Source organism: Rattus rattus, chromosome 3, assembly GCF_011064425.1.
Source record: "Rattus rattus isolate New Zealand chromosome 3, Rrattus_CSIRO_v1, whole genome shotgun sequence".
NCBI classification, from domain to species: domain Eukaryota; kingdom Metazoa; phylum Chordata; class Mammalia; order Rodentia; family Muridae; genus Rattus; species Rattus rattus.
Window position 1 is genome coordinate 63,285,692 of NC_046156.1, and position 27,655 is coordinate 63,313,346.

The window sequence follows — 27,655 nt, forward strand, 5'->3', positions numbered from 1 at the left end:
TAAATTTATTTTTCCCCTTTTCTTTTGTGGTATTGGGGATAGAACTCAAGGCTCCAGAGATACCTAAGCATGCTTCTACTACTGAGCTATGGCCACAGCTTTTAGAGATAGAAAGGTTGGGAGTAAATAAGTCTAGGTTAGGTTGGCGTGCTTGTAGGTCCTAAAGATGGAACTTAAAACCCAAAAGCTCACAGGTCATTACTTGTACAACACACCTATCCACTATTTTCTCATGGTTTTTTTGTCTCAGGTCTTTTGGGGACACAAAAGTATCTGTATATGTTTGTGTGTGTTTCTAGCCCCAAGAAGCTTTTTTAAATGCTTTTATAATTTTAATTTACTGTCTGTACATGCAGGTACATAAGTGCCAGAGTACAGTTGTGGAAGACAAAGGACAAGTGTATGGAGTCAGCTCTCTTCTCCTGACATGTGAGTTCCAGGAACTTAGGTTATCAGCCTTAAAAGCAAGTGACTTTACTCACTGGGCGATATTGCTGGTCCCTGTAGGCCAGGCTAACCTTGAATTCCCAGCAAGCACCATCATCATTCCTAGTTTTACCTAAGAAGCCTTTACTTTCTCAGCAGGGCAAATCTGAGTTACTAGTATGTTTAGCTGAGAAAACAGAGGAGAGGGAGTAAAGAGAATGACTACTTTGTGGACTAGTAAATGTGTCTGATGTGTCTGGATTGCACTGTAGCCACAAGGTAGACAGCAAGCTGAGAATAGAGTGTTACAGGAAAAAATGCCACTAGAGGGAGGAAGAGCTTTTTGTTCTCTAGACAAAATAAAGTGCCTAAATTGAAATGTTCATATGTTTGTCATCTCTATGTTCCTTCATCCTCTCAAACTAAGATCACCCTAGGTGAGCAATTCTGAGGTCTGAAAAGTCCCTCATTGATTCATCCATATTTATTATACCACCAATCAGCAGCTTTATGAAATTCTGGTCTGGGCTAAAGTAAGTATATTCTGTAAAAAGCTTGTTTCTAAGGTAACACATTCTTCCCTGAAGCTCTATTGCTGAGATGGTTTACCATGATGGGCAGAAATATTTCTTTTTTCTTTTTTTTTTTTCCGGAGCTGAGGACCGAACCCAGGGTCTCGCGCTTGCTAGGCAAGCGCTCTACCACTGAGCTAAATCCCCAACCCCCAGAAATATTTCTTAATGAACATTTTGAAACTATATAACATTATCAATAACTTATATTAGCAAACAACAATCAATAACACTTTATGCTTAGATACATATTAGATAGATAAACCAAGTCTTAATCTTGGTTTGCTTTTTCTTTTATCTTTCTTTTTTTTCTTTCCGGACAGGGCTTCTCTGTGTAGCCCTGGCTGTCCTAGACTCACTCTATAGACCAGGCAGGTTTCAAACTCGGAGATCTGCTTACCTCTGCCTTCCAGGCACTGAACTTAACACACATGCCACTATGCCAGGAATCCAACATATTTTAAAGCACTATTTAAAGCTTGTTAAATATGAAACTTTTACTTGTTAAGAGATTATTAAAAACTGAACACCAATGTACCCTTCAATCTGGCATATTCCCAGGAGCTATAAAGCACCCAATTCTTTTTTTGTTTTTTCTTTTGTAACCCTGGCTGGTCTTAAATATGTACCACCATGGCCTGGATTAAAGCTCCTAGTTCTTATCCCAATAATAAAGCAAAGAAGTCTACCTGGATGTGATGTAGATCTGGGATCCCACGGTAGCAGTAAATGAATGACTGCAGTTCAAGTCTCAGCACAAACCAGCAGAAGAAAAAGTTGTTTCTCTACCATTGTAAAGTAGTAGTTGTACTAGTTTCACTTTATTTAATAATTAACATATATGTTAATTTAGAGATATAAGAATTTGCCCCATTAGTGGTACTGAAGCAACAAAGACAGAAGGTCTCATGTTACAAATGTCACCTTCCATATTTTTCTTTTTTCCTTTTATTGAATTTTTTTTTTTTTTACTTATGTTTCAAATGTTATTCCCGTTCCCCATTTCCCGGACATAAACCCCCTATCCCATATCCCTGCCCTTCTTCTATAAGGGTGTTCCTCTCCCCATCCACTCCCACCCCCATATTTTTCTTTTAATTCTTTTGTTTTCTTTTAAAGATTTATTTTATTGTGTGCACAAGTGTTGCCTACATACATATATGTTTGCCACATACATGCCTGGTGCCCTCAGAGGTTGGAAGGAGGAGTTGAACTCTTGAAACTGGAAGTACAGATGGTTGTGAGTTAAAAATGGTATAGGTGCTAGAAACTCAACCCAGGTTAGTCTCTAAAAGGCATCAAGAACTCTTAACCAATGAGCCACCTCTCCGGTGGCCTTGTTTGATTCATATTAAAAAGATCATGCCTCTCTATAGTTCAGAACACCTTGTGGGGAAGCAGAAAGAGATGCCATTATACTCAATGCCCACAAAGTGTAATGTATTTTATTTTGTAAGTTCATTATCCACAAGTAAAATTAAATAAATGATTGGGTTTTCAAGGCTAAAGGCCTTTTTTGGGGGGGTGAGGGGCAATATTTGGACCTGATTCTAGCAAATTATACAGGTTAAGTAGGCACTGTATTTTGAGCTACATGACTTTTGAATAATTAAACAGAACTGCCAGCTTGTCAAAGTGGTGTAAGGATGTGTTTATGAAGGATGTGCTTAAAGGGCTTAGTTTGAGACATGAAAGATCTGTCTAGTATTTCATTCACTTGCTCTGAAAGGATAGATGAAGCTTTTACAAGGGTTTAAAAATATTATTACCAAGAGAAATTACTTTAGGTTTTTTGTTTGGTGAGATTTTGTTGTTGTTTTGGGGTTTTGTCTGTCTGTCTGTCTGTCTGTCTCTCTCTGTGTGTGTAAGGCATTATCTATTCCTTCCTTCCTTCTCTCTTATCCATTAGTCTAGTTGGTTAAAGATCCTGCTTTGGATACTAATCCAGGATAAAAGTCAGGAAAGTTAAATAAAATGAATAATGAGTAATTCTTACTTCTATCAATTATTTCTGAACTATTAATAAACTTAGTGTTTTTTTTTTTTTTGGTTCTTTTTTTCGGAGCTGGGACCAAACCCAGGGCCTTGCACTTCCTAGGCAAGCGCTCTACCCCTGAGCTAAATCCCCAACCCCCAGGAACCAGCATTTTTTTTTTTTTTTTTTTTTTTTTTTTTTAATTTTTTTTTTTCTGGAGCTGGGGACCCGAACCCAGGGCCTTGCGGTTGCTAGGCAAGCGCTCTACCACTGAGCTAAATCCCCAACCCTAAACTTAGTGTTCTTAAAGCTAGGGGTGTTGGGGCTGGAGAGATTGCTCAGTGGTTAAGAGCACTGACTGTTGGGGTTGGGGATTTAGCTCAGTGGTAGAGCACTTGCCTAGCAAGCGCAAGGCCCTGGGTTCGGTCCCCAGCTCCGAAAAAAAGAAAAATTAAAAAAAAGAGCACTGATTGCTCTTCCAGAGGTCCTGAGTTCAAGTTCCCAGCAACCACATGGTGGCTCACAACCATCTGTAATGGGATTTGATGCCCTCTCCTGCCGTGTCTGATGTCAGCTACGGTGTACACATATACATAAAATAAATAAATCTTAAAACAAACAAAAAAAACCCAAACCAAACCAAACAAATGAACAAAAAAACCTAGGGGTGTCTATATTCTGATTCAACTACCTACCAGACAGATTTAAGCCCCCATTAGCTCTACATTCCTTCTTCAATTTACATTTTGACAGACATCAGAAAAAGGGCCTGTGAAAATGTTGTGTGTGTAAGAGAGAGAGAAACAGAAACATAGAACAGAATAGGAATGAGCACATGTGTACAAAGGAACCTGTATGTAGGAATTGAAGAAAGTAGACAGAGCAAGAATTGTAGGGACCACATGTGTATAATGTTCCTTTTGACAAAAGAAAAGCCAGGTCTATGAAATAGAATCTGAGATCTATAACAAATAGATCCTAAATCCCTGGGAATGATCTGAAGGAAAGACTTGTTTTGTTTATCTGAGACAGGGATTTCTCTGTGTAGGTCTGGCTGTCCTGAAACTGACTCTGTAGACTAGGATGGCATTGAGCTCAGAGATCCACCTGCGTCTGCCTCCTGAGTGCTGGGATTAAAGGCGTGCACTGCCACCACCTGGCTGATGCCAATTTCTTTGCTTTAATCCTACAGCCATTTTAGGAGGAGGGAAAAAAAAAAAAAAAAAAAGCAGAAATATTATGTCACCTTATTCCAGAAATGGCCTTTTTTAGAAGAAAGAAGAAGTCTGCACAGGTAACCACAGAGGCTAGGAGAGGGTGCTGGATCCCTTAGAGCAAGAATTATAGGTGGCTGTGAACTATTTGATGTGGGAACTAGGATTTGAAGTCCATTCCTCCTGACTGGGCAGCAAACACTACTAGTTATTTTGTTATCTCTCTGGCCCCTTTATTTTAGGTAAGAACAATGACTTTCTTTATGAGCTACTAGCTTCTTCTGGAAATAAGAGAAACTCATGGTCAACTCAAGCCAGAGGACACAACTTCTTTCAAGAAGCATTAGGACATCATCATGTGGTAGTTTATATATGGTATCCCAGCACTAATATGCTGAGGCAGGAGGACTGCCACAAGAAGTTCAAGACCAGCATGGCTATAGTGTTGAGACCCTGATGCAAAACAACAAAATACAAAGCAGGCAGCTATAGGATGAAAGGCACTGTTCTCTCATCAAGGTTCATCCCATTTTTACAAGCCTATTTTAAGAAGACCCCATCCCTGGAGGCAGCTAAACTGTTCCATACCTCCGTCGAGCACTCATATCCACAGGTTCATCATTGATGTTTTCTTTGCCTGGCCTTCCAGCAGTCCTGTTGTCTCCATGAGGCCTGAGATTTCCATTAAGTTTCTCTTCATAACTCTTGACACCACTGCCATCTTGTTTGGTAGGTAACTCATGCGGCACCTCAAGATTTGCCAAATCTTTCCTTTTGAGCAGTGCCAACATTTTCAGCCGTTCCATGGCCTCATGCCCCTCCATTTTCAGTCGTTTTGCCAGGACATCATCTCGCTCATCTGCTGGGTCCAAACTCCTCTTCAAAAGATTCAGACGAAGAGCATCTTCTGTCATTCTATCCATTCTATGGAATGAAAGATCAGAATAAGATTTCTTATGTAGGAATGTGAAGTGAAATGCTGAGGTAAAGAAAAAGTAATTTTTTTAAACTTAGAGATAAACAGGGAGAACCCCAATGCTATTACTGTCCTTTAACAAGTATTTCTCCAGTCAACTTCAGCAATAAAATCAAACTTCAAATACACTGTAGTCTCCAAGGCCTTTAATTATAAAAGGTACCCAAAATCAAACACTACACTCACGTGGATGGTTCTTCATAAACAATCAACAACAACAAAAACATTCACGCTGGAGATGATAGAGCTTGCCTAAATCCCAGAACTTTGGTATCTGAGTCAGGAGATCTAGAATTTAAAGATAGCCTGAGCTACAATGCCAGATCCTGTATATAATTAGACATACAACTAGGCTGGAGAAGTGATTCAAAGTACTTGCTACTCTTGTAGAAGACTGGGGTTCAACTCCCAGAACTGACATGGCAGCTTACAAACATCCATAAAGCTCCAGTTCCAGGGAATCCAGAGCCCTCTCGGGTCTCTGTAGGCATCAGGCATACATTCAGCATGTATATTCAAAGCGTGTACACGTGCATGTGTATACACATACATGTATATTTGTACATATTGAATGTGTGTCTGATGCTTAGATGTATACACAAAATTTTAAAAAATAAACTAAAATGACAACAGCAAATAGAGCCATTAAAAAATAAACTAAAACAACATCAGCAAATAGAGCCAGCAAGATGGCTCAGTGGGAAAAGGTGCTTGCTGCCAAGTTTGATGACCTGAGTTCAATCCTAGAGCTCCATGGTAGAAGGAAAGAAACAATTACTAAAAGTTGTCCTCTGACCTTGAAATGAATGCTATGGAATATGCAACTTCTCACAACAAATAATAAATATAATATATATTATTTTATTTTTTTGAGACAGCCTTTCCACATAGTCCTAGAACTCAGTATGTAGAGCAGGACGGCCTTGAACTCAGAAATATGCCTGTCTCTGTCTTCCCCAGTGCTAGCAGAATCCACAACTACATTTCTCACAGATAAATGTGGTCCTTATCTGGCATTGAGGAAACTTCTCTTTGCAACAGACAACAACCATTTCAAAAAACTGTAGCCTATTAAAATGCAGAGCTGCAGAGCCTATCGATGTACAACTCCCATACCCAAGGCTCAGGGACTGAGGCAGAAAAGAAAATTAAGAGCCAGAAGAATAAGCAGTTTTGCTATGAGATTGTGTCTCCTAAAAATGTAAGGAGCTACATTCAAAAAGTCTTACCGACACAACTGTCTTAAATAAGAGCTGAACAAGGAAAACAACCGATGTGCTAACATGGACTGGGGAGAGCCCAGGAGGCTTCAAACCTCTACAAACAACTATAGGCAACCAAGGAATGATAAGAGAGCTGGATTACTAGTCTTTCCCAGGGAAGAGCATATCAACTGGTTATTCAATATCAAATAGTCAGTCTTGAAAATATACATACAAATAACATTAAACAGATGAGACTTCTTATCTACCCTCAAATCTATACAAATCTAGATTAAAAAAAAAAAAAAAAGTAAGACACTGCCTTTTCCTAGATATCCTCTACTATTATCTCCAAGGAAGCCTATTATGACTGGGGGCAACAATTCAAAACAGCTTCAGGAAGTCCCTGAAACTGACCAGATTCACTCTGCTCTTCCCTTCCCCAGAATATTTAAGCAGTAAAGATTACAGGGATTCATTCTCAGACCATCCAAGCTGCTTGGAGACCAAAGAGCTACCTAGAATAGTGGTTCTCAACCTTTCTAATGCTGCGACCCTTTAATATATCTTATGTTGTGGTGACCCCAACCATAAAATTATTTTTTTTAATTTATTTATTTATTTTATGTGAGTACACTGTTGCTTTCTTCAATCAAGCACACCAGAAGAGGGCATCGGATCCCATTAACAATAGTTGTGAGCCACCATGTGGTTGCCGAGAATTGAACTCAGGATCTCTGAAAGATCAATCAGTGCTCTTAACCACTGAGCCATATCTCCAGCCCCATAATATTATATTATTTTTGTTGCTACTTCACAAGTGTAATTTGATGCTGTTATGGATGACAATGTAAGTATCTGTGTTTTCCCATGGTCTTTGGCAACCCTTGTATAAATGTCATTCAACTTCCAAAGGGGTTACAACCCACAGGTTGAGAACTGCTGGCCTAAAAGAAACAAAAGACCAGCAGAACTGCCTGCAAGAGCCACCAGAAAGGACATTTTCCAACCTGTTTAGATGCTGCAGGTATGCACCATGCTCCAGGTTTCTAGCTTTGAGCTGTCACTCATGCTTTTGTGATACAACTGTCTTTGAGACATTTCTACTATCATAACTAAACTTTCACCCAAATTCCTTTAAGTAACCTTAAAATTTATTGGTTCAAGATGGATTTTGGTGGTATCTGTACTTTAATCTGTCATAGGTTCCCCATCAGTAAGCAATATTATATATTTTCATGTATTAATATTTTTCTTGTCCATCTAATCACCCTATAAATATTAAATATATCCTATACATCATGTTCAAGGTTAGAGAGTAGAAATAACGATATTTAGCATGATAGCACACACTTGTAATCCCAACACTTGGGAGGCTATGGCAGGCAGACTGCCACAACACTGATATCATCCTGAGTGAGCTTTGGGCCAGCCTGGGCTACAAAATGAGACTCCAACTTAAAAAACAAACAAATCAAAACCACAGTTCAGGACTGCATTTAACCTAATTATCTTACTTTATGTTGTACTATGTTGCTAAACTATCATGCTTTTATGTCTTGCCTGGGAGCTGGGGTCTGTTGGCACTGTCCAGTCATTTAGTATTGCTAACATCAATAAAGACCAGTATTGTCCAGGATTAAAGTGTTGCTAGCATCAATAAAGATCAATATTCAAAAAATCCCAGCATGATTTTTACTATATACATTCTTTTGCACAATGTATAAAATTGTTTAAATCACCAAAAATTAAGAGACTATCTGTATACTGCTTTTGATTCTAATTCTGATTGAGAAATAAAGGCAAAAACACAAGACAAGACAATTTTCTTTACCTTCTCTGACTTAAAAAAACCTTTTTCTGCCCAGCAGTGATGGTGCAAGGCCTTTAATCCCAGCATTTAGGACAGGAGGTAAGAGGCAGGTACAGGTCTGAGTTCCAAGACAGCCAGGGAGGGATGGATGGACCGACCAATGGAAACACACACACACACACACACACCCCAGAACAAACAAACATCCCTTTTCTTGAGCTACATTTTTGATCACGGTGTTTTGTCACAGCAACAGAAACCCTAAGACAGTACTATGTAAAACTAATATGTACAACAAAAACTGAAACAACACCTTAGTCACTAAACACTATAAATTCTATTGAATTCTGTTGAATTTGAATGAGAACATATTAGCCTGGCTGTATTATTGCTAGTAGCCATCTTTTGACCAAGAGAGAAAGCAGCCTACTAGTGATAAAGCAGACACTGTGTACAACAGAAAATAGTGACTGGAGCTAATTAGCCATGTCAACATATCATTGTGCCCTGAAGCTAATCTATGCATTCTTTTTTTTTTTTTCTTTTCTTTTTTTTTTTTTTTTTTTTTAAGATTTATTCATTTATTATATATAAGTACACTGTAGCTGTCTTCAGATACACCAGAAGAGGGCATCGGATCGCTTTATAGATGGTTGTGAGCCACCATGTGGTTGCTGGGAATTGAACTCAGGACCTCTGGAAGAGCAGTCGGGTGCTCTTAACCGCTGAGCCATCTCTCCATCCCTAATCTATGCATTCTTATTATAGTGGCCAAAAAATTATTTTAATATTTAAGCTATTGTTAGCTATTGTTATTGTTTTCTGTACCTAAACAAAGAACATTCTAATAGATGTGCTAAACTGGCACCACAAAATCAAGGCGAGGATATTAAAAAAACAGCTGCATATGTGGCACATAAGCAAAAGACTCACAGCTTAGGCCAACACTAGGTGCTTATTTGAACAGGCATATGAAGCAATTGAAGTGATACAAAAGGATGACTCAAACTACTGAAAAAGAATATGTAGAAAGGAGCCAGGCTAGAACCTCAATTTAAGGGTTAAATTATAGAAAATGAGTCAGAAAGCAAGAGAGAAAGCTTGCCATGTTAACAAAGTGACAAAGGAAAATAATGGTGTCAAACAAATGCAACAGAAGGACTAGAGAGACAGCACAGCCTGTATAAAGATGCTTGTTGGCTAAACCTAACAAACTGAGTTTGACCCCTGGAATCCATGTAAAAATGTCAAATATAGGGGTGTATATCTGTAATCTCAAAACTCCTAACGAGAGCAATGGGAGGAGGGGACAGGAGAACTGTCCAGAAGCCCACAGGCCAGCTACCCTGCAGCAGACTGTAAAAAACAGACACCCTGCCTGAAACAAGGTTCCCCATAATGACAACTGACTCCTGAAAGTTAATTTCTGATCTCCTCAAACACCATTCACACAAATCATATATACCCCCACACACATAAGCATAGATACTTTAATTCTAGCACTAGCACTAGGAAAGCAGAAGCAGAGGCAGGTGAACTTGGGAATGAGGCCAATTTAATTTATAATACTGGGGTTGGGGATTTAGCTCACTGGTAGAGCGCTTGCCTAGCAAGCACAAGACCCTGGGTTCGGTCCCCAGCTCCGAAAAAAAGAAAAAAAAATTTATAATACCAAATTCCAAACCAGTTAGAGCACCATAATGAGGATCCTGTCTCAAAAACAAAACACTAAACAACCACCACATTCTACAATTTCTGTTTCGGTCCAAAATGACATTAGAGGAAACAGAGTTACATCTCACCTGAACAACAAAAATTCATCCAAAAGTACCTCTTAAACAGGGGTTTCAAGGTACTAGACATCCAGCAACAAGTGTCAATGTATGTGACAAAGAACAAATGAAGTAAGTCCTACAGCTGCCCTTGTTCACTGACATAAAAGAATTTCTAGGGCACAATTCAGGGAAGGGAATCTGGGATAAGACTGAGTTGAAGAGATGCAGCTGAGAACAACTAAGATAATGGCAGCTAAATTTCCAAGGACAGAGTCTAACAGAAGAAAAACAGTCTAGAGATCTCTCAAATGCCCTCCTTAGCACACTGAGGGACTCGGAAGAACTGATTAGTATGTCATTGCCTTTTGACTTTCACACACACCATAACATGCACACATTCTCACTTTCACACATGAACACAAACACACATCTACACAGATACAAAACTCCCAAAATTTAAGACAATTATTTAAAAGAGTTATTTGATACAAAGCTGTATTCCACATGCTCAAAAGGGAAACAAAAAATGTACAAAGATTCACATCAATAACTTATCTAATATTAGAGATAAAAATAGGTTGGCTATAAAGACAGACATATCCTTAACAGAATAAAATAGAGTTCAGAAATACACTCTTTATAAAATTTGTGGTCAAATAACCGACTTCCAACAGAAACACAAAGATATCTGAATCAGGAAGAATAGCTTTTTCAAAGGATTCTGAAATAACTGGCTATTCACATGCAAAACAATCAAGAAGGAGCGCCCCCCTTAAACCATATATAAAAATCATGCAAAACTAGAACAAAAACCTAAATGTAGAAGTTAAAAATGTACACCTTGGACTGGAGAGATGGCTCAGTGGTAAGAGCCCTGACTGCTCTTCCAGAGGTCCTAAGTTCAATTCCCAGCAACCACATGGTGGCTCACAACCATCTGTAATGAGATCTGATGTCCTTTTCTGGTGTGTCTGAAGACAGCTGCAGTGTACTCATATACATTAAATAAATAAATCTTTTTTTAAAAAGTACACCTCTTTATTTTATTTTATTGATTGATTGATTAGTTTTTCAAGATACGGTTTCTCTATATATCCCTGGATATCCTGGTACTCTCTCTATAGATAAGACTGTCCTGGAACTCAAGAGATTCACCTGCCTCTGCCTCACTAGGGCTGGAAAGGTGTGTTCCACCACCACCCAAAAAAAATGTAAAACTCTTAGAATAAATTCAGTATAAATCTTTGCCACCTGGAATTAAACAACATTTCTTAGATATATACCAAAAACCATAGCAAAACAAAAAAGATAAATTGGATTTAAACAAAATTAGTATTTTATGTACTTTCAAATGTAGCTATAAAGTGCTTGCCCAAAACATCCCAAGCTGAGTGAAGATAGGGAAAGAGGCATTGAACAGAATGGTATATGCTAGCACTACAGAGGTGAAACTAGGAAAAAAGGCTAGCATGATCTACAAACAGACAATGTCTGAAACCCAAGGTCTCGAGCCTGGAAAGATGAGTGATCAAGAACACATGTTCCTGTAGAGAAAACAGGTTTGGCTCTCAGCACCACATGGCAGCTTATAACCACAACTAGTAATTCCAGTTTCAGTTGATCCAGTGCTACCTTTTGGCCTCTGTCAGCACCAGGCACATAGCTGGTGCGCGCGCGCACACGCACACACACACACACACACACACACACACACACACACACACACACGCAGATAAAACATATAAAATAAATCATTAAAGAATAACAAATAGGGGTTGGGGATTTAGCTCAGCGGTAGAGCCCTTGCCTAGGAAGCACAAGGCCCTGGGTTCGGCCCCCAGCCCAAAAAAAAAAAAAAAAAAAAAAGAATAACAAATAAAATATAATCCAAGTCTGGGGATGTAGTACAATAGAGCACTTGCACAGTATTCACAAGACCAAGTTACCTCAGTACCAAAAAGAATAAATGAACAAGTGAATGGATGAATTAATGAAGGAATGATGGGGTGGGGAATGGGGTAAGAATGAGTGAGAATGAATCCAGGCATGGAAGCAAATAATCTGAATAGACATTTCTCCAGATGCACAAAGGCTAATGAGCACACAAAAGATTCTCAAAATGATCAGTCACCAAGGAGCAGAAAATCAGAATCAAGATGCAGAACTAGCAATGTGGATCAGTGGATAAAGGCACACACAAGCCTGGTGATTTGAGTTTGGTCCTGAAAAAAACCACATGAAGGTAAAAACTGTCAACTCCACAAAATTGTTCTATATTTAGGGTAGTGCATGTATGTGTGCAATCGCACAATACACACACACACACACACACACACACACACACACACGATGTCACTTTCACAATTAGGATTGATATAGTATAGAAGACAGATAATAACATTGGGGAATGTACAGAAAAAGTAAAAGACTCAAATATTGCTGTTGGCAACTCACTAAATTAAACAGAGACACTATATAACTCAGTAATTCTATTGGTAGTTTTATATCCAACAGAACTAAAAACAGTTGACTTCACACAAAAACTCGTTAAGACAAACGAGGAGGGGGACTAAGACAACTTTTATAAAACAGAGAAACTAATAATGGTGGAATCTCAGTACTTGGGAGGCAGAGGCAGGCTGGGTTCCAGAGCAAGTTCCAGGCTAGCCAGAGCTACCCAGAAAAACTATGTTTTGAAAAACAGAAACAATAAATTATAATAATAAAATGAAAATACAGAGAAACCCTAAAGCATCATAAGCGGTAGAGACAGTTATGAGACACTCATGTGACACGCTATTTGGATTTCTGTGATTTCAGTTTTTTTCAGTTAGCTGTAGCCTCAAAATATTAAATGGGAAAAATCTAGAAAAAAAGCCATTTATCAAGTTCAATTATATAGTACTCTCTCTTTCTAACAGAGTGATATAGTTCAGTTACTGTGTATATCTGACTGAACTATAAGTGGTGTCTACCAGGCGACCTCATAGTCAGAGATTTGCTTGTCTTTGCCTTCCTGGTGCTGAGATTAAAGGTGTGCACCACCACCTCAGACCCCAAGTTATATGTTCTTCTTTCTTTTTTTTTTTTTTTTTCCCCCGGAGCTGGGGACCGAACCCAGGGCCTTGCAGTTGCTAGGCAAGCGCTCTACCACTGAGCTAAATCCCCAACCCCTTATGTTCTTCCAAATAGTGTGAACATTCTTCTTTAATAGCTGACTACCACTGTGGTGGTGTGACTATGAGTGGTCCCCATGGACTCCTGTGTTTAAATGCTTGGCCCATAGGGAGTGGCTTGATTGCAGTAGATGTGGCCTTGTTGGAGGAAATGTGTCATTGTGATAGCAGGCTTTGAGGTCTCACTTAAGCTAAACCATCCAGTGTGGCTGCCTAATGATCAAGATGTAGAACTCTCAGTTCCTCCAGCACCACGTCTGCCTGTGTGTTACAACGGCAATAACAGACTAAATCTCCGAAAGGAAGCCAGCCCCAATTAAATGTTGTCCTTTATAACAGTTGCCAACATCATGGTGTCTCTTCACAGCAATGAAACCCTACGACAACCACTAAACCACAGTGCACATGTTCAAGTGACTTAATAATGGCTGCAAAGCACAGGAACAGCAATGCACAGAAGTCATCAGGGCACAAAACACAGGCCAGTGTTGTTGGCACTATGCCCGTCAGGACATAGAGGACACTGCAGAACACATAGGGTTCAGGACTATCCTCTGGAGGCTTTAGAACATATCCTTTGGGTGTTTACTACATGTGAAAAGTATAGAAAAGGACCTAACTTTGGATTTCCGGCACTCTTATAAAGAGCTAAGTGTAGCGGTATATGCTTATAAATCTCAGTGCAGGGGAGGCAGAAACACATCATTGCAAAGATAAGGTGGAGAAGAATAGAGGAGACATCAACCTCTGGCCTGCATACACACACGGGAACATGTACACATATAAAAAAGGTTTTTGAGGGGTTGGGGATTTAGCTCAGTGGTAGAGCGCTTGCCTAGCAAACGCAAGGCCCTGGGTTCAATCCCCAGCTCCGGAAAAAAAAAAAAAAACAATGTTTTTGAAAAAAGCAAATTTGTAAACAAAGATCAGTAGCTGCCTAAGGCAGAACTACTACTACAGAGTAGAGGGCTTCTGTTCAGTTTGCTATGTTCTGAAGCTGTAGTAAAGGATGTACAAAACTCTGTAACCTCACTAAAACAAATAAACTGTAAACTTCAGTTTTTATCATTTTAATATTTATTTTATGTATGAGTATTCTATCTGCATATACACATATATGCCAGAAGAGGGCATCAGATCATATAGATGGTTGTGAGCCACCATCTATGTGGTTGCTGGGATTTGAACTCAGGACCTCTGGAAAGGCATGTAGTACTCTCTTAACTGCTGAGCCATCTCTCCAGCCCTCTCAGTTTTTAATTAGAATTTATGCAGCTTCAAAGATGGTTCAGCAGTTAAGAGTACTTGCTGCTCTTCCAGAGGCTCTAGGTTCAATTTCTAGCAGCCATATGGTAGCTTACAGAGTCTATAACTCCAGTTATAAGGGAGTTACATATGTATGTGGTGGTAAATATACAGGCAAAACATGCATATACAGGCAAAACATGCATATACATAAAAGTTTTAAAAAAATAATAGTTTAAATTTTATCACTTTTTGTGTATTATATGGGATATGTGGTTGTGGCTACAGGTGTAAAAGGAAGCACAAGGTATTATACCCCTCTGGAAATGGAGTTAGAGCATTTGTGAGGCACCCATGTGGATGATGGGAATCAAATCCATATCCTTTGCAAGAAACAGGGGTAGGGGGGATCTTAACCTATGAGTCATTGCCTCTCTAGCCCCATAAATTATTCACAAACTCTATTGGTCTGTGAACCCCCACAAAGATGTTTTTTTTTCCCCCCCCCCGGAGCTGGGGACCGAACCCAGGGCCTTGTGCTTCCTAAGCAAGCACTCTACCACTGAGCTAAATCCCCAACCCCACAAAGATGGGTTTTAAGAATGTTTATGAAGGGCTGGGATAGTGGGTTAGAGTTACAGTTACAACACTTTTTTTTTTTTTTGGTTCTTTTTTTTCCAGAGCTGGGGACTGAACCCAGAGTCTTGCGCTTCCTAGGCAAGCGCTCTACCACTGAGCTAAATCCCCAACCCGAGTTACAACACTTTAACTGCCCTTCCATGCTAGCCTGTAACAGCTTGTAACTCTGGTTCGAGGAAATGCCTTTCTCTGGCCCCCTCTGACACTAGAGATGGACATACATACATGAATGCATGCACATATGCATACATAAATCTTTCTTAATAAAGAAAAAAGTATGTTAGTAGCAGGAATGATGGAAAATACTAGCACAGCAGAGTAGATTTGGTGGTGTAAACTGCAATTGCAGCATTCAGAAAGTTGAGGTGGGAGGATGAAGAGTTCAAGGCCAATTTGGGCGTATAGAATGAAGACCTGACTCAAAGTCGAAACAAAAACCGTCCAAAGTCTTTTAAGCAGTTCAATATATAAATGAAACCCACAGATCCAAGAATTTCAACAACTTCAAGCACAAAGAAAGACAAGGAAAGTACTTGATTTACATGTATGCACTGCCTCATCTAGTTCGATGGATGGATGAATGGATGGATGGATGGATGGATGGATGGATGGATGGATGGACGGACAGATTGACTGATTAATGTAATCTTAGAAATAAATATATAACCTTGGGGCTGGAGAAATGACTCTGTGGGTAAAGTATTTGCTGTGCAACATGAAGACCTGAGCTGGGATTGCTCTTACCTATATTAAAAAGTCAGGTATGACCACAAATGTCTATAATCCTACTGTGAATGGAAAGGTGCAAATCCTGGGGACTTGCTGGCCAGCTACTCAGGATGAATTGGTGAGCTCCAGATTTAGCAAGATAACTCTATCTTTACAATAAAGTAGAAGACTGGCAATATGACTCAGCTGGGAAAGCCTAATCTGAGTTCAATCTCTGGAACCTGTGTAAAGATAGGAGAAAACCAAATACTGAAAGTTTTACACTCTCATTTACATTCCCACCATGGCAGGAGTACATCATGTCTACCCATGACCATTAAAAAAAAGGTGTTCGGGGGGGGGGGTAGAAAGCTCAGTAGTTAAAAACACTCTTTCAGAGGACCATGGAGTTCACATCTGTAACTCTAGTCCCAAAGGATCCAATGCCCTCTTCTGGCCTCCTCAGACAATGCATATACATAGTAGACACCCATGCAGAAACTCACACACACATAGAGAATTTAAATAACACTAAGGCAAAGAGCTACAAAAGACGACATCAGCATCAACTTCTGAACTCCATATATGCAGCATGTATGTACTCTTAACCAGAAAGGCACCTCTCCAGACCTATTTTTATCATCATCAATGCTGATGATGAGTTTCACTTCATAGAAATAAATATACAGCAAAAAATGTTAAGAGGTCTGAATAAGGCTATTTCATAAACTGCTAGAAATTTTGTCCTAATTGCAAGTAAAGTTCACTTACTTTTAAAAGAATATTCCTTTGTATTATATCTACATGTAAGTACCTGAATATATATGTATATACATACACATAGACACATGCATGCACGCACTGAACATATACCTTGAGCTCATGGAATCTAGAGAGGGGGCCAGCAGACCCCTGAAACTGGAGTTATAGGTGTCATGTAGATGCTGGCACCAGAACCTGGGTCCTCTGCACGAGCATGTGCTCTTAACAGAGTTATCTCTCCAGGCTCCACTGAACAATCTTTAATTAAATTCAAGTTAGCAAACCAAACAGCAATTTGTAAAAACAGAAATTCTAGGTTAGTTATGGTAACCAATACCTTTAATCCCAAAGCTCAGAAGGTAGAACTCAGATGGATCTCTATTTTAGGTCAACCTGTTCTAAACAACAAGTTCCAGGTCAGTCAGAGTTACATATGAGATGCTATTTCAATTTAAAAACAAAAAAAGTTCTAAGCAGGGTTTAGTAGCCCCTATCTATAATCTCAAACTCTAGAAGTAAGGGTAAGAGGATAAAGAATTCAATACCAGCTCTGACTACAAAGTTCAAAGCCAACGTTACCTACAGAAGTCCATGACTCAAATCAATTAATAAAAATAAATAAAAAATGGTAACACAGAGACATACCAGCTGGAAGATGCAGGTGGATCTCTGTGAATCTGAGGTCAGCCTGAATTTCAGGACAGCCAGAGCTATTATATAGTGAGACCCTGTCTCAGAAAAATAAAGAAAAGGAAAGGAAAATTAAAAAAAAAAAAAAAAAAAAAGAAGATACTCTAACTTGAAGCTTGTATAAGGAATGATGGTAAGAAAATATTAAAAGTGATATTTGTAAATAGAGCACAAACGTATGTATGGTAAAAACACTACAGTTCAAACACGCAGTGGCCAGTGCTCACTGGTGTTCCCTGGCATGACAACTAAGCAGTTTAACAAGCAGAACACAAGCTGCTCAGAACTAGGGCTGCAGTGAAGGTGCGGCGTGCATCACAAGCAATGGTACCAAAACCACGTCAAGATTATTGAGTTTAACTTTTGATGTTCACATGTTCAGACCTTTTCTGTTGTCATATTCATTCCTTCATTCATTTCGCAGCACTCGCATTTGTAACCTACAGCTTAAGAAGCTTGGGTAGAGTAAGAGAGATGGTTTGATGGTAAGGTGCTTTCAAGTGTGAGAAGCGGAGTTCAAAGCCCCAGAGCCCCGTAAAAGCTAAGTGCCTGTGACACCAGCGCTCCTACAGTGAGACAGGTGGAGATAAGAGAATCTCTGGAAGCTTGTGGTTCCACAGTGGCTTAAGAAGAAACTGTCTAAAGTAAGGAATGCGAGGATTCTACATGTGTGACATACTCCTGACCCTATACTTGTAAATGTACACATAAGTCCTAGGTGTAGAGGACCCTTTGTGATCTAGTCCCAATCTACTTTAATCATTCTACTCTTATTCCTATGTATTTTATAACACTAAACCAACTATCTACAGTTTGACATATCCTTTCATGCTTGAAAAACTGTTCTTGCCATTTTTTTTTTCTTTTCTTTTTTTCGGAGCTGGGGACCGAACCCAGGGCCTTGAGCTTGGTAGGCAAGCGCTCTACCACTGAGCTAAATCCCCAACCCTAGTCAGTGCTCTTAACCACTGAGCCATCTCTCCTTTTTTTTTTTTTTTAAAAAAGATTTATTCATTTATTATATATAAGTACACTGTAGCTGTCTTCAGATACACCAGAAGAGGGCATCAGATCCCGTTACAGATGGTTGTGAGCCACCATGTGGTTGCTGGGAATTGAGCTCAGGACCTCTGGAAGAGTAGCCATTTTTTTTTTTTTTAGCACAGTAAGTCCTTTCACCTTAAGAGTAAATAAAGGGGGCTGGAGAGATGGCTCAGCGGTTAAGAGCACTGACTGCTCTTCCACAGGTCATGAGTTCAAATCCCAGCAACCACATGGTGGCTCTCAACCATCTGTAATGAGATCCGATGCACTCCTCTGGTATGTCTGAAGACAGTGACAGTGTACTCGTCATATATAAAATGAATAAATAAAATCTTTAAAAAAAAAAAAGTAAATAAAGATAGGCAAGAGAGAAAGTTCATTTGTTAAGTACTTACAGGAGAGAAAAAAAAAAACTAAGTTCAACCCTTAGAACCTTAAAAAAACAAAACAAAACTGTTCCAGGTCAGTGAGAAGCCCTGTCTTAAAAAAAAAGCAAAACAAACAAGAAACCGCCAAACAGAATAGATAGAGGACATCTCAGGAATGACAGACACTATGGCCTTTATGCACACTCCACATTTAAGACTACAGAAGACATAACAGAGTAACAGATGCTTTGGTTTGCATGGAACATGATGCGGTTTATTCCCCAATGATGAGTAACTTCGCCCCAGTTAGAAGGGTTAGATTACATTGTTCTCCAGGGCAGTTTTTCCTTATCTATTCTGTCAAGATATTTTGAACATGCCAATACTTAGTGAATTTGTCCATTTCCCCTGGATAAACTATGAACTCCCAGAGAGATCAAAAAGGTATGTAGTGGGGTTGGGGATTTAGCTCAGTGGTAAAGCACTTGTCTAGCAAGCGCAAGGCCCTGGGTTCGGTCCTCAGCTAAAAAAAAAAAAAAGTATGTAGTAATTTCTTTCTTTTTAAAGTTTCTGCTTTGTTTTTTAAAAAGAGTCCCACTATGTAGCCCTGAAATTTGCTGTGTAGATCAGGCTGATCTTAAAGGCCTGTACCAGCACCTCTGGCTGCAATTCCTTTTCTTACTTTTGAATCTAAGTTGTACACAACAGGCACTCTTTACCCCCAACCCCTGCCCCCTTGATAGAATTTCTGGCTTCAAAACCTGTCTTTTGGGGAGGGATGGAGAAATGGCTCAACAGTTATGAGCTAATTTAGCTGATCTTGACTCCTAGCTCATAACCACCTTTAACTCCAGTTCTAGGGCTCGCTTCTGACCTCTGCAGGCACAGCAGACTTAGTTTACTTTAGAATAAGTAAATCTAAAACAACAGTAAGAACCTGTCTTCTGTAAACAGATCCTAAGAAAAGGATCTTGGTTTAAGAGAGAAAGGCTGTGGAACAAGATAGGCATGTTAAGGCCAGAAGTTGGTGAAAGATAGGATAATGTACTATAGGATTATAAGGAAGAAAGGAGGGGGCTGAGGAAGGACAACTACTACTATTACTCTGTGAACTGAAAGCCTCCCCAGTCTACATATTGAGCTCTAGGCCAGGCAGAGATGCATAGTGAGACTCTCTTTCAAAAAAGAAAAAGATGCAAATCCAACCCAGTTACGGTGACTCACACCTATAATCCTTTTATTGGTTGGGTGGCTGAGGCAGGAAGATTACTGAGTTAGAGGGCCAGTCTGGGCTACAGAATGAAATTGTCCCCAAAAGTTAAAAAATAACAGAAAAAGTTCAAAAAGAATTCCTGCTTCCAAGAAGTGTGATATGTATCTCCAAAGTGTTCTCATTTTAGATATTACCAAGAAACAGCCCAGAGCCAAACACGGAAAAAATAAAAGCAATGATGTTCAGAGAGAGACTAGAGCAGTCTTTGGGATTATTTAACTTTGAGATGAGGCCTCAGTATGGAGCCTTGGTTAAACTAGAACTTGCTACATAGACCATGTTGTCCATTGAAACTCACTAAGACCTGCCAGCCTCTGTGGCCCCAGTACTGAAATTAAAGATGTGAACTACTATGCATGGGACATTTAGTTTAGTGAAATTGGCATCTCCAACATGATGGTAAATATACATGTGAACATCAAACTCCTTGTCATATATCTATCCTCTCTACTTGCCTACAAAGTCCCTGCTAAATAATTAATTAAAATATGCTAATTTCTAAATTAGCTAAAATCTAATTAATGCTTATTTTTTTAGTCTTTCAATTTATTTATGTGCATTGTTATTTTCACTGCATGTATCTCTGTGAGAGATCCCTTAGAATAAGAGTTACAGACAGTTGTGAGTTGCCATGTTGGTGTTGGAAATTGAACCTGGGTCTTCTAAGGAAGAACAGCCTGCGCTCTTAAGCACTGAGCCATTTCGCCAGTCCCCAGTTTTTCAATTTACAATGCTTATACAGTGATCCAACATCTCCACAAAATAAGCAAAGCAGTAAAATTCTATCTGTTTTACATATGAGCAAACCAGGCTTCCTGGGACTGGTAAAGAGGCTACTTTTTAGTTGTCGACAAAAAATTTTCATTTTCTGAACAGCAACACTATTTAAAGTAGTCTGCAGACTACTGCTGGTCTATAGATGATAACCGTTCCACAGTAAGTACATGAACTGAGACTCAACATGTATATAACTTTTAAAATAATTTTGGCTGTAATCTGCCCGTTGAACTCTCAATACTAAAAAAATAACTACACTTGGATTTTATGTATCTGCTTTGCCTCCATAATAATCCAAACTGGATAACAGCATTAATCCACACTATTTTTAAACAAACAAACAAACAAACAAACAAACAAACACTGGTCTTTTACAATAGTGAACAACACTGGCCAGGCTGGGTGGAACATACCTGTTATCCCACATATTTGGGAGGCTGAGGAAGAAGGGTTTCAAGTTCAAAGCTTAGCCTGGGCACCTGAAGCAAAATTTAAGAAAAGAAAAAAAAATTCTTTTAAAGGGCTAGCTAGGTACTGGTGAGATGGCTCAGTAGTTAAGAGCACTGGCCGTTCTTGCAGGACCTGTGTTGGCTTTCTAGAATCCACCTGGCAGCTTATAACTGTCTATTCCAGGAAATCCAATGCCCTCTCCTAGCCTCTGCTGGCCATGCAGCACCTACATGCCGCATGCAAATAGCACATACACATACAGTAAGTTTAAAGGGCTAAAGCGGGATACACAGTGGTAGAGTCCCTGCTTAGAGCATTGCCTTTGGCACCTCAGAATAGCACGGAAAAAATAAAAAAGTTTGCGTGTGCATGTGCAATGGGAGCTTATGTGGGACCAAGTAGGTATAGTGTTTATCAGTTTTAACATTTTTTTTGAGTCAGGTTCTCATAGATAAGCTGGCCTTGAAGTTGACATAAAAAAAAAAAAAAAATCACAGAATGACTTACTTTCTGCTCCTCCTTGTCTCCAGCTACTCGGTGGTGGAACTACAGGCATGTCCCACCACATCCAATTTACACAGTCTATGAATTGAACTCAGGACTTCTTGCATGCTAGGCAAGCACTTTACCATTTGAGCTACAACCCCAGCTTCATTTTCTTTTACTTTTTAATTTAATAGTTGTGTACATCACCCTTATGTGACTATGCAAATGCCATAGTGTGTAGGTGGACATCGAGGAAAACCTGAGGGAGGAGTTCTTTCCTTCCACTATGTGATTTGGAATATTAATTTTATGCAGTCAGGCTTGGTAGCAAGGATATTTTGCCACAGAGCCTACGTTAAAACAATGTTTCTTAAAATGTCGCTTTAGACTACCTACATTCGAAATTCACAGTAAAAACATAGTTTCTTGGGCTTATTTCATAGCAGCAAAATTTATCCCGGGGGTGGGGTGTGGGGGGCGGGGCTCCACAGGTTTTCCTGCTAAAATTTTTCAGTGGTTTAAAATATTTATTTATTTTATCTGTATAGGTATTTTTGCCTACTTGTATGTCTGTATATCATATGTGTGTCTGGTGCTCCTGGAGGTCAGAAGGCAGCACCAGATTCCCTGGAAGTGGAGTTATTGACAGCTGGAGCTGCCATGAGTACTGGGATTCAAACCCAGGTCCTATGAGGAGAGCAGCAAATGCTCTTAACTGCTAAGCCAGTTTTTGGGGTGCTGGAGCATCTCTCTGCATTAACCTAGAATTTCCTATATAATCCAAATTAGCTTTGAATTCTCCATTCTTCCACTTCAACCTCCTAAGTGTTGGGGTTACAGGGGTACATTACAATGTCCAGCTTTTCCAAATAATTATTAGTTTAATTATTAAACTTTCACAAAAGAAACAGACGAGTAGCTGTATTATATAAAAGAAAAGTCCCTCAGGATGGCTTGGAAATTATGATCCTCTTGCCTATTCTCCTAAGTAATATTACATCCAGCTAAACAGTATTTTTAAATAAAAGGAAAACAAGAAATTCTCCTTATTTCATACCACAGCACCAATAAAAATGAGCATTTGAAGAGAAAAAGCACAGGAAGAATCTTTCAAACTGCTCCTAGAAATCACTCTTTCCTAAGTACATACACAAGAAAGACTTCTCAAATAAAGCACCTTCCAAGCGACATGTTCATCACAGTCTGAGGATAGATGGAACGAAGTCTACTCTACAGGAAGAAAATTAACAGGTATGTGACTGAGGATAACAGGGACAAGAAAGATAGAAGAGGAGGGATTAATATTTGAGCAAATGCTAGAATGGGATAATAAGTGCACACACATACATCACTGCATCATTTTCTTCACATTTTCCTATGGAATTTGGATTATGCTCATTATGTGAAAACTGTGGCTTTAAAAAACAAACTTTCCTAAGACCTCACAACAAAACAGAATGATGATTAAGGTCTGTATGCACTTCTAACACCCAGAACACTGCCACTCCTCTCCCACATCAAAGCTGTGAAGTGGACTTCAGCTCTCAGCAAACAGACACTCATGCTAAAGGTATTCTTCTACACATTCTGCTTTGTCAGTGAAAACGTAATTCTTGCTACAGATACATGAAGACAGCAGTGTACATATAGATCATACAGTCCCCAAATTTACTCTCATAATCATATTAATAATGCCAAGGACTTGAAAACTGCAGTCTTGGGCTGGAGGGATGCTCAGTGATTAAGAACACTAACTGCTCTTCCAGAGGTCCTGAGTTCAAATCCCAGCAACCACATGGTGCCTCACAACCATCTGTAATGAGATCTGATGCCCTCATCTGGTGTGTCTGAAAAGAGCAATAGTGTACTCATAAGTTAAAAAAAAAAAAGTTTACAAGTGTTTGTGACAGGAAAAAGCAATCCTAAAACCTTAGAAAAGTCTCATACACAAGAAACCTTCACTCTTAGTGGTTCTCTCTCATTCATTCTCTCTCTCTGTTCTCCTCCCACCCAACCCCCACCCATGTTAAGCCCTTAACTCAAACTGCAACCAACCGGTCACCAAGAAGTCTGAGTGCTGGAATCAAAGAGTGTACCAGAATGCCTGGCTAGATATACACATAATTATAAATGAAAATAAATGTTTAAAAAGATGCACTAGCTAAGAATGGTGGCACATACATTTGATCCCAGCACTTCAAAAGCCCAGGGCTTTGTGAGTTTGAAGCCACTATGGTCTATATGGAGAGAGAGTTTCAGGATAGCTGTGGCTATACAGTAAGACCCAATCTCAAAAACAAACAAACACTCCTCCAGGACAGTCCTTCAAGAATAATCATAGGCCAGCAAAATGGCTCACAATAAAAATACTTGCTACGGGGTTGGGGATTTAGCTCAGTGGTAGAGCGCTTGCCTAGGGAAGCAAGGCCTGGGTTCGGTCCCAAGTTCAAAAAAAAAAAAAAAGAACCAAAAAAAAAAAAAATACTTGCTACACAAGTGCCTGACAACCTGAGTTCAATCCCAGGAGCCCATTTAAAGGTAGAAGGTTTGAAAGTTGTCCTCATACACAGATACACCTGTACACGTACATATATACACACAAATAATAAATATAAATAAAAAATTTAAATAATTATGGCTCTAATAATAAGGAAAGGAAAATAAGTATGAAGATGTGTACTATATACAATGGACCTAGGACTTATCCACACACACCCCCCCCCAAGCTGAGGACCGAACCCAGGGCCTTAAGCACTCTACCACTGAGCTAAATCCCCAACCCCTCTAGGACTTACCTGGTTTGTTTTTTTTTTTGTTTGTTTTTGTTTTTGTTTTTGTTTTTGTTTTGGTTCTTTTTTTCGGAGCTGGGGACCGAACCCAGGGCCTTGCGCTTCCTAGGCAAGCGCTCTACCACTGAGCTAAATCCCCAACCCCAGGACTTATCTTAATGATAGCTAATATATTTTTATAAGTGTGTGTGTGTAGGTATGTGAGCATGTACAAGAGTTAACTCTATCATGTAGATCTCAAGAATCAAACTCAGGCTTGGTGGCAGATGCCTTTAACTGCTGAGCCACCTGGTCAGCCTTATTTTTTCTGTTAGGAGATGACATCTTAAAGTAGCCTAGGCTGACTTTTTTTTTTTTTTTTTTTTTTTGTATTTTGGTATTTTGCTTTTCTGAAATAGGGTTTCTCTGTATAGTCCTGGCCTGTCTTGGAACTTGCTTTGTAGACCACACTGGGCTTAAACTCAAGAGATGTGATTGCCTCTGCCTTCTGAATATTGGCATTAAAGGCATGTGCTACTATGCTCCGCCTGTGTGAAACTCACTCTGAATAGCCAAACTGGTCTAGAAACTCTAGAAGCTTCTGCTTTACAAAGGTTAAAGTTTGAAGCCTATATAATCATACCTGGCTAATTCACATATTTTAAAGGGATAAATGTAATTACCCAAATAACATCTCAATTGCTCTTGAGATATTAGTAAATCTGTGACCCCTTCTTCCAAGTGCAGGTGGCTCAGGGGTAGAGCATTTGCTAGTGCAAGCAACTCTAGAGTTGACTCCTAGCACACACACCCAAATATACATACAGACAGACAGACATAAAGAGAAACACACACAAAACAAAAAACAAAAACAAAACAAAAAAAAAAAAAACCCCTTCAATTAAATGAAAGACCACATTTTCCACCAAACCAGAAACAAAAAGTATTTTTCATGTCATGGCAAAACCCACAGAACAATAGATTCCCATCCTGAACAAGTCCCACTACCCTAATGCAAACCAGATAGCTGAGTTCCTTCCAAGCTCACTAATGGTCCATATTGCCAGCTATTCCCAGCAATTAACTGTGTTTCCCAGGAATATAACCTCTTTATTTCATTTCCCTAAAGGAACTTAAACACATACAAACAGAACTGCAGAACAAATTCTTCAAATGGGGCTATAAAAGCCCCAAACTGAAAGCAAACTGGAAACAGAACAAGTTTCATTTCAGAGCCTACAAGGAATGAAATTATCTCTAAATGTACTGCTTTAATGAGATGACTTCAGAGCTTGCTTCTACACCGACCCTCCTAGAAGTAGTAATGGCTGCAACTTAGCAATTGTCAGAGTGAAATACTGATGATCCCCTGAGAAAAGCATGATTCCCAATGCGGGTCTATGAGTGCTTCTATTTCTCATTAGGAAGAGATTTACTCAACAAGGAAACAGATGAAACTACCCTGGTCTCTGTACAAGATAGTAATACAGAGGACAGAAGCCCAAAGCACTGCTTAAAGTTGACAAGGAACTGGGCAAGGTGGTCCATGCCTGTGAACCTAGCACTGGGAGGCTAAGGTAGGAGAACTGCCCTGAGTTCTTGGCAAGCCTAGACAAGTACCTAAGTGTGCTCCAGAATAAGGCCCATCTCAAAAACACAACACAACACCATTACTTGGCAACAATACTGTGGTGGTTTGAATTAAGAATGGCCCCCACGGGGTTGGGGATTTAGCTCAGGGGTAGAGCGCTTGCCTAGGAAGCGCAAGGCCCTGGGTTCGGTCCCCAGCTCCGGAAAAAAAAAAAAAAAAAGAATGGCCCCCACATGCTCATAGATTTGAATGGTCACCAGGTAGTGAAATTATTTGAAAGGATTAGGAGGTGTGGCCTTGTCAGAGGAAGAATGTCAATGGAGATGTGCTCTGAGGTTTCAGAAGTCCAAACCAGGCCCAGTAGATCTCTTTTCCTGCTGTCTTCAGATCTGGATGTAGAACTACTTCAAGAGAACCATGTCTAACTTCGTAATTCTATGGTCCCCATCATGATGACAATGGACCAACCCTCTGAAACTGTAAGCAAGCCCCAATTAAATGCTTTCCTTTTTAAGAGTTGCTGTGGTCATGGAGTCTCTTCAGAACAATAGAACACTATCTAAGACAGATATTAACCAAGAAGGTAGAAATAAATTTGGGAGCCAAGATTGTAGCTCAGTGGTGGAGTACATACACATCTGGTGCCTCAGTTTTTGATCCTGGGCATAATAAAAGGGAGAAAAGAAATGGAGAAAGGGGGGTTGGGGATTTAGCTCAGTGGTAGAGTGCTTGCCTAGCAAGTGCAAGGCCCTGGGTTCAGTCCCCAGCTCCGAAAAAAAGAAAAAAGAAGAAGAAATGGAGAAAGGGAGGAAGGGAGGAAAAGAGATTTGATGAATCTGGCACAAACAGAAGATACCGGCAGATTGCTACAAACATCAAAGTTGCTATAGAATATCAAGCCTAAGTACTAGTTCTAAAGAGAAGTACAATTTATCAACTCTCTTCTGAGACACATGGTACTTCTCTAAAATCAAGTGGACATATAAGAAGCTGTTTTGGAATCTGTCTTAGGTTCTTCTTACACTTGAACCAAGTATGGACCATATACTCAGATTTGGGTAACAAACACCAAGGCATTAAGAGCCCCCCAAAAGGTTTTATTTTTAACTATGTGTATATGTCTCTATCTATATAGGGTATGTGCACATGGATGCAAGTGCTCATGAAAGCCAAAGAGGTCAGAGGGCAGGGCAACCCTTGAGCTGGAGCTACAGGTGGCAGGCAGTAAGCACTGTGTGCGTGCTGGGACTGACTCAAGGCCTCTTGAAGAGCAGTGCATGCTCTTAAGTGCTAAGCTATCTCTCCAGCCCCTAAGCGGCTTTTGTGACTATAACTTAAGTAAATAATTATGTTGAGTATTACCAGAAAGAACTGTAAGACCTTTAAAGAATAGCTTCTCAGTGGCTTGCCTTGCTGTTTCAATTTAATAAAACTAAGACTTCTCTTAAGGTTGTATGTTTTCATCCTGCTCCTCCCCAAGCTCTTTCAAGGTTTTATAATAGCTTCATTATTACTTATTGCCTACTCCATTTTATTCTCCTAACCAAACTTGCCTGTCTCAATCTTTTGTATGGCAGCTTCACTCTCATATTTGCATACTACCACTCTTGACCTGCCCTTACCATGCATCTACATAAGGATCATCTAATAAAATCTTAGCAAAATGTGTATTCGAATGCTAAATGATACTGCTGCTCATTGCCTATATCATAATTAACTTCCTGG

At 39.5% G+C, this 27,655-nt stretch overlaps 1 protein-coding gene across 4 annotated transcripts in view; it reads right to left on the reverse strand.

Moving 5' to 3' along the window:
- Gatad2b (GATA zinc finger domain containing 2B) overlaps positions 1 to 27,655 on the reverse strand; it is a 75,532-nt gene that overhangs the window by 13,116 nt on the left and 34,761 nt on the right. The window contains exons 1-2 of one of the 4 annotated variants that reach the window (XM_032897870.1): positions 21,049 to 21,165; positions 4,776 to 5,111 (exon numbers count right to left, since the gene is read on the reverse strand). In XM_032897870.1, coding sequence (XP_032753761.1) covers positions 4,776 to 5,111; positions 21,049 to 21,062 — 350 coding nt within the window. In that variant the 5' untranslated portion in view covers positions 21,063 to 21,165. Of the gene's footprint in view, positions 1 to 4,775; positions 5,112 to 21,048; positions 21,167 to 27,655 lie in introns of those variants that run through there. The other 3 variants (XM_032897869.1, XM_032897873.1, XM_032897872.1) reach the window with 3 other exon arrangements.